The 14397-nt window shown below is 34.7% G+C and overlaps 1 protein-coding gene across 1 annotated transcript; it reads left to right on the top strand.

Annotated features, from left to right (window-relative positions):
• Nucleotides 1-7168: 7168 nt before the first annotated feature.
• Nucleotides 7169-14031, top strand: LOC112010556 (E3 ubiquitin-protein ligase WAV3). Its single transcript, XM_065770200.1, has 3 exons — nt 7169-7272; nt 9944-10436; nt 11602-14031. Exons 2-3 carry the CDS (start codon nt 10221-10223, stop codon nt 13540-13542), a joined length of 2157 nt encoding a protein of 718 aa, XP_065626272.1. The 5' UTR covers nt 7169-7272; nt 9944-10220; the 3' UTR covers nt 13543-14031.
• Nucleotides 14032-14397: the final 366 nt, after the last annotated feature.

Here is a 14397-nt window from a genome sequence, read left to right as displayed (position 1 = left end):
TACAGAACTCCATTTATCTTTTTGAAAAAACTTCAATTTTTACATTTATGGACAGATTTTTACATATTAAATCCTCAAAAAAAAAACTACCAAGAGGAACAAAACTCCATTTATCATTTATGGACAGATAAATAAAACCACAAAAAAAAAAAAAAAAAAAATGAACCAAAAAAAAAAAAAAAAAAAGAACTTAGACCACTAAATCTCTCTCCAATCTAACAATCACGGGATCCTTTGTGACAAAAGCGGCAACCACGACGAGATTTGTGCTCCTCCACGAGGGTGAGGGTGGGTTGGTGAGTGAATGAGAGTGAGGGTGAGGATGAGATGTGAGTGTCTGAACCTGATTTGTGACTTTAAGAGTCTTGGTGGAGCTGATTAAGGAGAGATCTAATTCTAACACCAATGAAGCTCATATTGTACCTAATTTTTACAGTGTCCATAACTAGTTAGCTAGTTGTTCTTGATTCTAAAGTTTCTCCAACTTCCATTTCTGCCACCAATGAACACAACTTCCATTCCTAAGTGAGAGTTTGTGAGGGCCGGATGAGATGCAAGTGAGGGTGAGAGTCAGTGAGGGAGGTAGCTGAGTTGAGAGAGAAATGAGAGAAATGAGAGTCAATAAGGGTTGTGATATATATATATATATATATAGAGAGAGAGAGAGAGAGAGAGAGAGAGAGAGAGAGAGAGGTTTTTTTGTAATTTATATTTAAGCTAACCGGGTTGGGTCGGGTCGGGTCCAGATTCAAGCTGCATTTTTGCCAAAACCCGGACCCGTTTCAGTTTTTTTTTTTTTAACCCAAACCCGACTCTATTCTTTATCGGATCGGATAAAACCTGACCCATTAGGGTCAGGTACCTGCAAGTCAGGCATAAATTGCCATCCCTATTTACATCATAAATATTTGCATGGACGCAAGTGCGCATAACAAACAAACTCATTGTTTGCATACTCTTTGCTACACACTCCGTAAAATCATGTTTTCACAATTTTAAATGAAATTTTCAGGTTGAGTAGCATTGTATATCCGATACAGACTCATTGGTAAAGACAAGGCAGTCTTCTATGGAGTGAAATTTATAATGGCACAAAGTATGTTGTATGAAAAAACAGGGAGAATATGACTGATGGATGGGCTCTCACAAGAGCACAGCAATTAATGAACAACTTTGACTAATGAAGCCCTAAAGTTTACATAATTTTTATTTTATTATTCATAAAGTAACTTTACATGGGACGTGTTGGATTAAGCTCATAATGCTTTTTTTTTTTTTTTTAAATATCTTCTAAGAAGCCCATAATGGAGTTTGACGGAACTTGTCCCTCCCCCAAGAATTTCTAATATATCTAGAAAGCTCTGCTTGGCTTTATAAGCAGCAGAATTTGTTAGGGGGAATCTTCTGTTTGGTATCAATAGTGAGAATGTATTTCACAAGGTAGTCAATATATTTTGAAAGAACAAAAACAAAAAAAAAAAATCATGTTTGGCATATAATTTTGGGATCCTTGAAATACATTTTAATAAGAAAGAGAAATTATTGTGTACTCCCGAAATACCATAAATGCGTATTTCTTCATTTTACATGAATAGTGAGTCCTACTAATTAAATTTATGGTGAACTCACTATCCATGTGAGAGGAAGGAATACGCATTTATGGTATTTCAAGAGTGCCTAATAATTTTCTACTAAGAAAACATTTCTAAAGCAAAAATGAGAATCCCAAAATGCAAAATATGAGGATTTCCATTTTTGCATTCATTTTCTTTTTTATACTAAAATGGGCAAGAACCACTGTCAGCGCCTAATCTGGTACCCAACATGTAAGAGATATTTAAGAATTTGTAAATTTCAATTAATCACCTTAAAACTATCAATTACATTGCCGATAGTGCAATTTTTTTTTTAATTTTTTTTTATCTTAGACTCAAACCGATGACATTTTTACATGTAATTAATTATAATTAACTCTTTTGAAGATCCAATCATTCTCAATCACCCATAATCACATGCGGTTAACCCTAAGTTTTTTTTTTTTTGGTTAAAGGTTAACCCTAAGTTTTAAGAATGTGCATTATCCGCTGAAACTGAAACTTCATGTAGCTGATCCGACGATCCAATTTTCGCATAAGATCATTTATAGCCTTTTGATTTCAGTCTATTCAAAAGGGGATGAACTATGATTTGATCTAGCCAATGTTATGGGCTTGGCCATTCTTTTTTTTTTTTCTTTTTTTGAGGTTACTCATATATTAAAATTGATGATGCAAACGACCTCAATATGCGACTCATCCTCGTTCAAAAAAAAATATATGCCACTCATCCACTCATACAAAATGCAAGAACATTTGTTTGTTGGAGATGCACTGATGTGGTGCCAGTCAAAACTTTTGCTATTAAAGCATAACTCATAAAATGCTAAATAATGAAAATAATTAATTAGCTATTGTTTTCTTTCATACCTTGAGAGTGACGTGGTCTAATGCTTAGGACAAAACGTACATGCTCCCAAAACAGCGTTTTGGGCTCTCACAAAAAGGGATGGACCCCACGCATGGGACCCACCATAAGCCCATTCCTTTGTGAAAATCCGGAGCAATGCATTAAGAGTATGTAAGAATTGCCCCTACTGCTTATATAGAGCTTAGGTCCAACCATCATTTTCACAATTACCTCCACTTTCCTCAGTTGGAGTGTGATGGATGCAATGGTTTGATAGTGGGCGAGAATATCAGGATTTGCACCCATGATTACAGATCATGTGTTTGATGGGGGTAGAGATCCTGTCTCTATGTTATGGGAATCATGCTCTCTTTTAATCTAGAGAGAGATTATCCGCTCATCCATTTCATGATGATGAGGTATGTTGGTTGGGTCAAGGAAGTTTGAAAGGGTGAATCCAGACAATCAATATCCATAATTAAAAAAATTAAATAAAAAAAAATTATTCAAGTAATTCTACAATGATACTAGCTATCCGTCAATTTGGCTTGAGTTTTGTGTTTGGCAACAGTTCCACGCACGTTTTCAGATCCCTTACCACTAGGCAATATAGCCTTTTGATTAATTAAAAATTTATACAAAGGGGTGGAGCAGAAATAATAATAGCTAGAGAGGAGGAGATACTGAAATCAAACAGACTACGGTGGGTGTGTGATATGTAAAAGATAGACAGATAAAATGGTGAAAAAGTTACAAAAAAATTGGAAAAAGGAAAAAATAAATTAAGAAATTTTATAATCTATGGTTGAAATTAAAAGTGAATTTTAACTTTCAATCTCACCCTTAGAGTATTCGCATAAGCCTGCTCAAAAATTTATGCATGTCTATTTAAGAATAATAATCTACTTTTTTTATTTTATTTTACATACTCTTTAAAATACCCCACATCAAATTATCTATATTACACTATTTCATTAAAATATCAAATTTTCATTCATATAGTAGGTGTATAATAGAAAAGATGTAAAATTTACACATTTTAGCCTAAAAATAGCCCATATCAGTGAGAATATAATTGTGTAAATTTATAAATTTGCAATAGTAATTGTGCAAATTTACACAGACACTATTCACATGTAGTTTTTTATTATTTATTTACATATCAAAAAAGGAAGAAAGTTAGTGATAGTTGTTGCATATGAAGAAAGAGAAACAATTAAAAATATCAAGAAAAATTAATATTTTAATTAAATTTAGTATAAAATAGATAATCTGATGTGAGGTGTTTTAAAAAATAATTATATAAAAATAGCAAAAATATATTATTATACTGAAATAGACAGAAATTTTGCGGAACACCCTTAATTCGCTATCTGTTATACCAAAGCTTGATGATTTTGTGGAGGTGTGGAGGACAAAGGCCGAGATTTAAGTTTTTAAGGAGAGTTTCACATTCATATATACTTAGATTAGAGTAAAATTTTTATCTTGTATAAAATATAAAATAAAAACTTGATGACTTTTTTTTTTTATTTTTTTATTATCAACCCAGAACTTGATGACTTGATCCAATAAGTAGAGAGAGGAGATACTGAAACCCAAGTCATGCACAAATAGTATCCATTATGGAGAGATTCATGTACAAGGCGTGCTCTGTATCGGATCTGGGTACGTCAATTTAATAGCTTGAACAACTTTTTTCGTAATAGTAATTGTGATTGTGATTTGTGAGAGAACATGTGGATGTGGATGTGGTCATTTAATTGAAATTGTTGGCCGTATGGGTATGGCCATCTACCCAAAAGAAAAAAGGAAAAAAAAATGTAAGGCATTTCAAAAGATGCCCCTTTTTTTAGGTTTATATGATCGGTCATAATTACTTTTGTGATAGCTACATTTGCTTAAAACTTTTCTGCATTTTACACATAAAAACACACACTCGACTAATGATTCACATCAAAATAGTGCTAGTTGATGAGAGTTACTTCAGAAACACACAAAATAGTCTACTTCATTTGGAATATTCTCTCAATTTCAATAAAATACGACTAGATCTAGTATGAATTGTTGATCATAACATATATGGATAGAAATTATAACAGGATTTTGAAAAAAAGTAATTTTGGCTAGGCCTTTAAGTTTTTATTAGTTGGAATTTCCAGTTATCTTGGTATAATTTTTTTTTTAATTTTCACAAATAATCTAAATTAAAAAAATAGTTTTTAGCTTTTTGTAACACATTCTAAAATTAAAAAAAAAAAAAAAGTTACCAAAAATTATATATTTTGATAAATATTGTGCAAATAAACTATCGAAAATAAGAAATTTTTTCTCCCTTGTGTGTGTGAGTTTTTTTTTTTTTTTTTTGAGAAGAAAAAAAAATTCACTTCAATGAAAGGAAATCTTTCACTTCTTTTTATCATATATTAGTGGATTTCATTAATTAAATTTATGTGTAACATATCATATATGTGAAAAATAAGAATAATAATTGGTGTTTTAAGGAGAGAGAGAAAGAGAGAACCTCAACTAAGTGGAAGTTTGTGAAATAAAATATATAAATGCATTCATTACTAAGTGAAGCCTAAGATAACTTCAAATCCACAAAAATCCTTCTTTAAAATTAAATGCCCACCTATTTTCAAAAATATAAAATAAATAAATAATAAAATCTCCAGGTGCTTATTTAATTAATAAGAACTTAGAACAATAATAAAATGTAACAACTCCTTTATGATTCAACCATAACAAACTTATACGCAACTTTAAAAAAATTCTATGTATAAAAGTGTAGGTGTCAAGAATATCCCCACATACATAGTAACTTACTAAAGTATGTGAGCTTCCAATCTTCAAATTCCAACACCCCATATAGTGTCGTGACCTTTTGGTATCATTGACATTGTCAAGTCCCATGTGCAACTCATTTTACATGTTGCAATGTTTGAAAATGAAAAAAATCATTATCCAAAAAACCTAGTGTTGTAGCCCTAAAATACAAAGATTAATGATTTAATTAGGGGAAAAAAAACAAATAAAGAAGAAAAAGTAATACCAATTAATATATATTTGCAAAGTAATTTGATTAGATCCATCTACAAAATGCACCAAACCAATGGTAATACTGCATCATATGAGTCAAGTTTGTGCCAAACTACAACTGATCCGACCAAATTAGGTGGAGAAATTTTAAACTTGCCATCGACCAATGTGGGAGTTAGATCGGGCTGGTCGGATTACATGTTAGGTGGTAATCTATTCGGTTGAAACCGGCAATGGTGAAGCAACAAAAAATATATGCTCAGATTTAAGGATGAAAATTGCTGATAGAAATTGCATCAAATCATCACCATTCTTCTATTCTCCTAGTACCCACCTCAATTTTCAACCTCAATTAATTAGACCCCTTTGAATTGATGTTTGTGGTTAATTAACAAGTAAATAAATAAATGAACCCAACAGATTTATTCTTCTCTTTTCCTCATTTTTTTTCAACAAACAAAAGTGATGCTCAGTGTTCTCCAACACCCCGCTCGAAATTTGTGAGTACTTCTTTCCTTAGCTTTCCCAGAAACCAAACAAAGAATTAAATTAAATTTATTATTTTTTTTTTTTTCAACTTCTTCCTGGACCTCCTTGCCACCGCTACCACCAAAGGTCATGTAGGTGTCAATATCTATCTCCAGAGCCTTTATTTGGTCAACGATATCGGTGACCATAGTTGGCAAAAGAGAGTTTGTGCCCCAGGCCTGCCACTCTTGTAATGTAACAGACCCATTGGTAGGTTCTCTAGGAGGAGAGCGAGAGGCTGAGGCTGAGCTTTATTTAATCTTTGATTTCATTTTGTTAGTTGATTGTGTTAGAGTATCTGAGTTTGATCATGATTTTGTATATGTTTTTGTTTGTTTGGATGCTACGAAAATGAAATAAAAGAGAAGAAAATCTTGAATTTCTCATTTTCTGGGCAACCATGTTCTTGGGGGAAGAATATGAAGAACAATTATTTTTAACTAAAATTTTTAATATTTTTATTTTAAAATTATTGAGAACTAAAATTTTATTTTATTTTAAAATAAAATAAAATATTTTTAATATTTTTTAAATTTTGTTGTTTGCCACGTGTGCATTTTCTGTCCATGATGTAACGGCAACGACCAAAACGGGAAGCGTTTTTTAGAACAGAGACTAAAAGTAGTAAAAATAAAATTCAAGAACCAAAGTGAGAATCACCTGAAAATATAAAAACGAAAATGTAATTTCTGCTATGAAAATATAATGGGACAAAAGAGCATCAGGCTACAAAATTCTGGTTGCATCCGTAATACGAGAAATTATAAAGTCCTTTGGTGGACAAATGATATGGTTTGCCATTCTACTAAAAAACTTTCACTTATTTAAAATTGCTGAGTCAGTAATTAATTTTTGTTTAAATTTTTTTTCTAACTAACAATTTTAAACAAGTGAAAGTTTTTTAATAGAATGATAGACCACATCACTTATCCACCATGTGAACCTTATAATTTCTCACGTAATACGATGGATTGGGAATTTAGAGACTAGTCACAAGCTAAAATGTATACCGGATGTCATGGAATACAAAAATCCCAATGGCAATTAGAAAGTAGGAAAAAGAAAGTGGGCACAAATAAAAGACCATAAGATAAAACTTTTCCTTGTTCAACAGCGACGTGTAGTGTAATGTAATACAACTACATTACTTGTTCCATTCCACTTCTACCACCTCCTCTATTCTCTCACCCTCATAAATTAAAAAGCCTTAACTTTGCTCTCTCCTCTGACTACTCTCATCCTCTTATCTTACTTTAGGCTCTCACATCCTTCTCCTAACCATGATTTTTAACACTGAATCTCCACTATAATATTCGATAAGATCTCGTAGAAAAAGAAACAATAATAATGGGAAGCAAATGGAGGAAAGTGAAGCTAGCTCTTGGCGTGAACACTTGCCTCTTCGTTCCTCAAACTCTAGAGGATTCCTCCTCATCCACCGCTAGACTCTCCGACTCCGTGTCTCTCTCCACAGGCCATGGCTCCAATCGTCGTCCAACCACACCTACTCCTTCCTCTTCGGGGCTCCGCTTGTCTTTTACCGGATCCAAATCTTCTTCAAAGGTTTGCATTTTACGTTAGACCCAATACCATATAACATGTTTTGAGGTTTTCTTTAAAGGGTTGTTTCTTATTATGAATCTTTGCAAGTTGGTTTTGATTATATTAAGGGATGTTTAGATTTGTTTATGAGATTAGTTAAGTTTAGGTGTTATTTATTTATTTATTTTTATTTTATTTTTTTTTAATGTTGTTTTGTTGGGTGGTTTACTGTTTTCTTGGCTTTTAAAAAAAAAAAATATCTATTGTAGATTCTGATTGAACCTCTGGATTATTTTGTTTATAACTTTTTTTTTTCTTTTTTTGGATGCAAATAGTTGATTTGATTTATGTAATAGTATTGGTCATAGTTAATACGGGGTCTTATTTGTTGGTATCATGAATATGTGTGCTTGTGTGAGTTTTTTAATGATAAGAAATTGTTGGTGTCGCAGTCAGTGAATTCTAGTGGTGGTGGGGGATGGGGGTCATAATGTGATGATGTATGTGTGTATTGTGGAGGTGGGTGTTGGTTGTCATGTTGTTTTCAAGCGGTATTGAGGGTTGTGGGGTTGGATAAAGTGGAGTAGTCCCTTTGAGAGGACCGTGTTTGTTTGGCTTATTTGAAAAGGAAATACACTAATACAATGCACTGTTTCTTTCCTTTTCAATTCTCTCTTCAAAGGAAAGTGCTTTGTCTGGTCAGCAACTGCACTGTGTCTATGCCACAATCACCCAAAAAACCCCTCTCTCTCTGTCTCTCTCTCTCTCTCCTTTTGATGCCAATTTAAGAAAAGCCTGTGGATCGTTGATTGTGAGCTTTCCTACAAATAAGCTTCAACAAAGGAAAAAGGGGTGGTTGAAGAAATAAAATTTAAAAAAAAAAAATTTAAATAGTAATACTAGAGAAAATCATTATTTACTCTTCTTTTGATGGGCTTTTTTATTTATTTTTATTTTCCTTTTACTTCTTTTGCTATATTGCCTTGAAAGCTTCATCATTAGTTTCAGCATTTCAACCAGGGGAAATACTTAAAGGGTTGAGAATTGTTTGATTATTCTTACTTTTTAAAAAGTCACCTCCTTGATTGTTGTTAAAAACCAATTATGTTATCCCCAATGTTTTGACTACCTAACATTGACTTCTTTTTCTTGTTGTTTAGCTGATTTACTAAAGGTCATACAGTGTGAATAAGTTGTTTTTAAAAAAGAAATTCTCGAGATTGGCATATATCATATGGTATAGATATGTTGTCTTCTATTTAATCTTTTTATGCACTGGTCTCAATACTGGACCTGCATTGGACAGAAAGGGTCGGTATCAGACAAATTAGTGTCACAGTGAGCTTTGGCAATTTCACATATATCCAGAAATAGTGAACATTAAATTTGGTGGGTTTCAGAGTGACGAATCTAAAATAGGTGGATTTGGATCTGAGCCCGTAACCTAAATTCGTTACATTTTCCCATTTGAACTTAACTTTGATAATGCTGGCTCTTAATTTTGTAAAATATGATTTTGGAGTTAGTCCTCCAAACACTGTTAATCTTCAGAAGTTCACATACCAGAAAAGATCTAGTTAATGAAAAATGCATTGTAAATTTTACACAACAAATTCACATGCACAATAGTTCTCTTGAACCTTCAATCTTCATTAAACAAGGATGCTTGAAAATTTTCAATTAGTCCACTGATAATAATAATAAAAAAATTCACAAAAACTCCACACGCACACAACCCCCGCCCACCCACCCCCAAAAAAAAAAAAAACAAAAGTTGTCCATTGGTTTTTGACATTTGAAGCTGGCGCTGGGGCTATCTTTTATGTTAATTGTTATGCTCTGATGTTATAATGAGTATTTAAGCTCTGAAATTTTAGGTTTCTCACAAAAATTGATAATGCCTATCAAAACCAAGTGGTTCCTTTTTTTCAACTTTAGTATTGTAAAATATAATTTCTTTACTGTTGTTGATGAACTCTGAGATAAATAGTTATGCATTGACTTAAAAGCTATTTGAACTGCAACACCAAATACAAAAACTGGGATTCTCAACCAAGAGAGCATTTAGAGGTACGTACATTTGCAAATAATTATGTTTTTTATTCAACTCATATCCTATAACCATCATTGTAGAGGTTTCTTTATAAAAGAATGTAAATAATTTCATAGATTTGTCTATAGTCTAAATACTTCTGTCTATTATGTTGGCATCATAGTAAACTTTTCTTTTAATGACAGAGTGATTTGCACTTCCTCTAGGATTTATGAATTTGCCTGAGATCCTGCCTTTCTCTGGCAGTTGGACTTCCCCCTCGTCCCATCTCTTTGATGTGTGTGTATTGGGAGTTTTTTTTTTTTTGAGAAAGGGGGGGGGGGGGGGGGGNAGGCTCTCACATCCTTCTCCTAACCAAAAAAAAAAAAAAAAGAAAGTCAAAAACCAAACCAAACCAAACCAAAAACCATCTTCTCTCTCCCAAAGCCTATAATCTCAAACCACCTTTTATAGCATCTTCAGTGGTGAGTTTAGAATCTCTGAAATCTTAGCCATAACCCACTTTGAATTTTGTAACTTTATCATGGGTCACGGCTCAAAGATCTGATTTTTAACACTGAATCTCCACTATAATATTCGATAAGATCTCGTAGAAAAAGAAACAATAATAATGGGAAGCAAATGGAGGAAAGTGAAGCTAGCTCTTGGCGTGAACACTTGCCTCTTCGTTCCTCAAACTCTAGAGGATTCCTCCTCATCCACCGCTAGACTCTCCGACTCCGTGTCTCTCTCCACAGGCCATGGCTCCAATCGTCGTCCAACCACACCTACTCCTTCCTCTTCGGGGCTCCGCTTGTCTTTTACCGGATCCAAATCTTCTTCAAAGGTTTGCATTTTACGTTAGACCCAATACCATATAACATGTTTTGAGGTTTTCTTTAAAGGGTTGTTTCTTATTATGAATCTTTGCAAGTTGGTTTTGATTATATTAAGGGATGTTTAGATTTGTTTATGAGATTAGTTAAGTTTAGGTGTTATTTATTTATTTATTTTTATTTTATTTTTTTTTAATGTTGTTTTGTTGGGTGGTTTACTGTTTTCTTGGCTTTTAAAAAAAAAAAATATCTATTGTAGATTCTGATTGAACCTCTGGATTATTTTGTTTATAACTTTTTTTTTCTTTTTTTGGATGCAAATAGTTGATTTGATTTATGTAATAGTATTGGTCATAGTTAATACGGGGTCTTATTTGTTGGTATCATGAATATGTGTGCTTGTGTGAGTTTTTTAATGATAAGAAATTGTTGGTGTCGCAGTCAGTGAATTCTAGTGGTGGTGGGGGATGGGGGTCATAATGTGATGATGTATGTGTGTATTGTGGAGGTGGGTGTTGGTTGTCATGTTGTTTTCAAGCGGTATTGAGGGTTGTGGGGTTGGATAAAGTGGAGTAGTCCCTTTGAGAGGACCGTGTTTGTTTGGCTTATTTGAAAAGGAAATACACTAATACAATGCACTGTTTCTTTCCTTTTCAATTCTCTCTTCAAAGGAAAGTGCTTTGTCTGGTCAGCAACTGCACTGTGTCTATGCCACAATCACCCAAAAAACCCCTCTCTCTCTGTCTCTCTCTCTCTCTCCTTTTGATGCCAATTTAAGAAAAGCCTGTGGATCGTTGATTGTGAGCTTTCCTACAAATAAGCTTCAACAAAGGAAAAAGGGGTGGTTGAAGAAATAAATTTAAAAAAAAAAAATTTAAATAGTAATACTAGAGAAAATCATTATTTACTCTTCTTTTGATGGGCTTTTTTATTTATTTTTATTTTTCTTTTACTTCTTTTGCTATATTGCCTTGAAAGCTTCATCATTAGTTTCAGCATTCTCGGGGTGGGGGGAGATTGAATGAAGTGTCTTCAATGGATAGCTTCCATCAATTTATGTTGACACAGTTGCATCATTTTTTATTTTGCATGTATGTTTTTAATTGTTGCTATTTAGAATCTTATATATGTCAGTGGGATCATTCGTTCTCACCAGCTTGCATTTCTAAACTGCAGAAGACTTGTGCAATATGCCTGACCACCATGAAACCAGGCCAGGGTCATGCCATATTCACTGCAGAATGCTCCCATTCTTTCCACTTTCACTGTATTACCTCAAATGTAAAACATGGGAACCAAGTTTGCCCAATTTGCCGAGCAAAATGGAAAGAAATTCCCTTTCAAAGCCCAGCATCTGATCTTGCCCACGGAAGGTCAAGAATCAACCCTGTAGGTTGGCCTCAAGATGATGCTTGGATGACTGTTCTACGACGTCTCCCTTCTCCTCGGTTAGATACAAGTCGGCAGATTTCATCAATATTTCATGCCCCTGAGCCAGTTGTCTTTGATGATGATGAAGTTTTGGATCACCAACCTGAGATTACTGAGAAAAGCACATCTGCTAAAGAAGCTTTTGATAAAAATTCTATTGGAACAATAGATATCAAAACATATACAGAAGTTTCTGCTGTTCCTAGGTCAGCCTCTCATGATAATTTCAACGTACTAATCCATCTGAAGGCTCCGGTTACAATTGAAAGACAAGATAGCAACAGAAACCTGACTGAATTGCCACCAGTACCTCAAAATTCTCGTGCTCCAGTTGACCTTGTCACTGTGCTTGATGTCAGTGGCAGCATGGCAGGTACCAAGCTTGCTTTGCTGAAACGAGCCATGGGCTTTGTAATAGAGAACCTTGGCCCCTCTGACCGGCTGTCTGTAATTGCTTTCTCATCTACAGCCCGCCGCCTCTTTCCTCTTCGTCAAATGACTGATACTGGACGGCAGCAGGCATTACAGGCTGTCAATTCTCTAATTTCAAACGGTGGGACAAACATCGCTGAAGGCCTAAAGAAAGGTGCAAAGGTGTTGGTAGACCGCAAGTGGAAGAACCCGGTTTGCAGTATTATACTTTTATCTGATGGGCAGGATACATATACTGTTGGTGTTCCTGCTGGGAGCCATGCTCAAACACGCTACCAATCACTTCTACCAATCTCAACCCGTCGTAATAATGGTGAAGGCTTGCAAATTCCAGTGCATGCATTTGGATTTGGTGCTGACCATGATGCTGCATCAATGCATTCAATCTCTGAGATTTCTGGGGGGACATTTTCTTTCATAGAAGCTGAGGGTGTAATTCAGGATGCATTTGCACAATGCATTGGGGGCCTCCTGAGCGTGGTAGTGCAAGAGCTACAAGTCAGAGTACAGTGTGTTCACCCAAGTTTGGAACTCAGTTCAATAAAGGCAGGAAGTTACCAAACCAGCACACTGTCAGATAGAAGAATAGGCTTTATTGATGTTGGGGACATGTATGCTGAAGAGGAGAGGAACTTTTTGGTGACAATCAATATTCCAGTTGGTTGTTCCAATGATGATATGACACTTCTAAAATTTAGATGTGCTTATAAAGACCCAGTTACAAAAGAAATGTTGACTATGGAAGAAGACAGGGAAGTAAAGATTCAGAGACCTGAAGTCACTGGAGAACTGGTTGTGTCCATGGAAGTGGACAGGCAGCGAAACAGGCTGCATGCTGCAGAGGCAATGGCTGAAGCTAGAGTTTCAGCTGAACGTGGTGATCTAGCTGGTGCAGTCTCCGCCCTGGAGAGCTGTCATAGGGTATTATCGGAGACTCCCTCTGCACGTGCTGGTGACCGGTTGTGTGTTGCACTTTGTGCTGAGTTGAAAGAGATGCAAGAAAGGATGGCAAACCGTCAGGTATATGAGGCATCTGGAAGGGCTTATGTTCTATCAGGATTGAGCTCGCACTCATGGCAGAGGGCAACTGCACGAGGTGATTCCACGGATAGTACAAGCCTTGTGCAAGCTTACCAAACCCCATCAATGGTAGACATGGTGACACGGTCTCAGACCATGATATTTGGAAACCCAGCACCTCAACGATCCCTCCGGCCTGCTCAGTCATTTCCTGCCCGATCACGGCCACGGTAATTGTTGGATTTGTCTTAGGAAATTATCCTCACCTACATATTTTCTATATCCAGACCTTTTTATTTCTTTGTTATTATTATTATCATTTTCCTTATTGTGGTTTTGGGAAGTGGGGTATAATTGGAGAGAGAAGTTTTGGGTGTTTTTAGTTAACATGGTGGAAATATTCCTTGTTTTGCCATGTAAATGAATAAGAATTGGGGGAAAGTTAAGATAATTGGGGCTTAGAAAAATATTGAAAAGGGAAAAGTGGGATTTAAGGTTTATCAAGTGTGGTTCTGAGAAGATGTACATAGAGAAAAATTTCCCTTAGTTTTTGTTTTTATTTTTATTTTTATTTTTGGTCTTAAGAGAGGGGGTATAGCCTTGTAATTGTGGGGATAGTGGGGGTGAAAATTTTCACTTAAATATATGTATGACACATCTGCTCCTAATTCTATTCACAACTTATGATTATTAGAATTGGCAAAGATTTGAGATTTCCTACCATTTTCCCTACTTTTGAATGGTGTCAGCTTGAAGTAGTCGACATTCATCCAGAAACCTGTGGCTTGTTTGCTCTGAATTTATGGTTTCAGAGACTCAGTTTCACCATTATTAGACCTCACAAAAATGAGGTTTCTTAAAAAGTTTGATATTTTAATTGGATAAATAAAATGAAATGGAACGAGTAATTGATATCAAGCCAAGACTGGTACCTTTTGGTGTTTTAAACCGGAAGTATGGGGTTTAAATCCTACTCTCTCAATTATCGAATTATATTATCGAATTATTAAAAAAGTATGGCGGGTCAAATTCAGAATTTCAGTCAAGGACCCTGGGATCTCGGGTGTTCATAACAAAACTAAAAACAAG

This window comes from Quercus suber, unplaced genomic scaffold (genome assembly GCF_002906115.3).
Source record: "Quercus suber isolate HL8 unplaced genomic scaffold, Cork oak 2.0 scaffold_123A, whole genome shotgun sequence".
Lineage (NCBI taxonomy): Eukaryota > Viridiplantae > Streptophyta > Magnoliopsida > Fagales > Fagaceae > Quercus > Quercus suber.
This window is presented reverse-complemented; position numbering and strand designations above follow the sequence as displayed.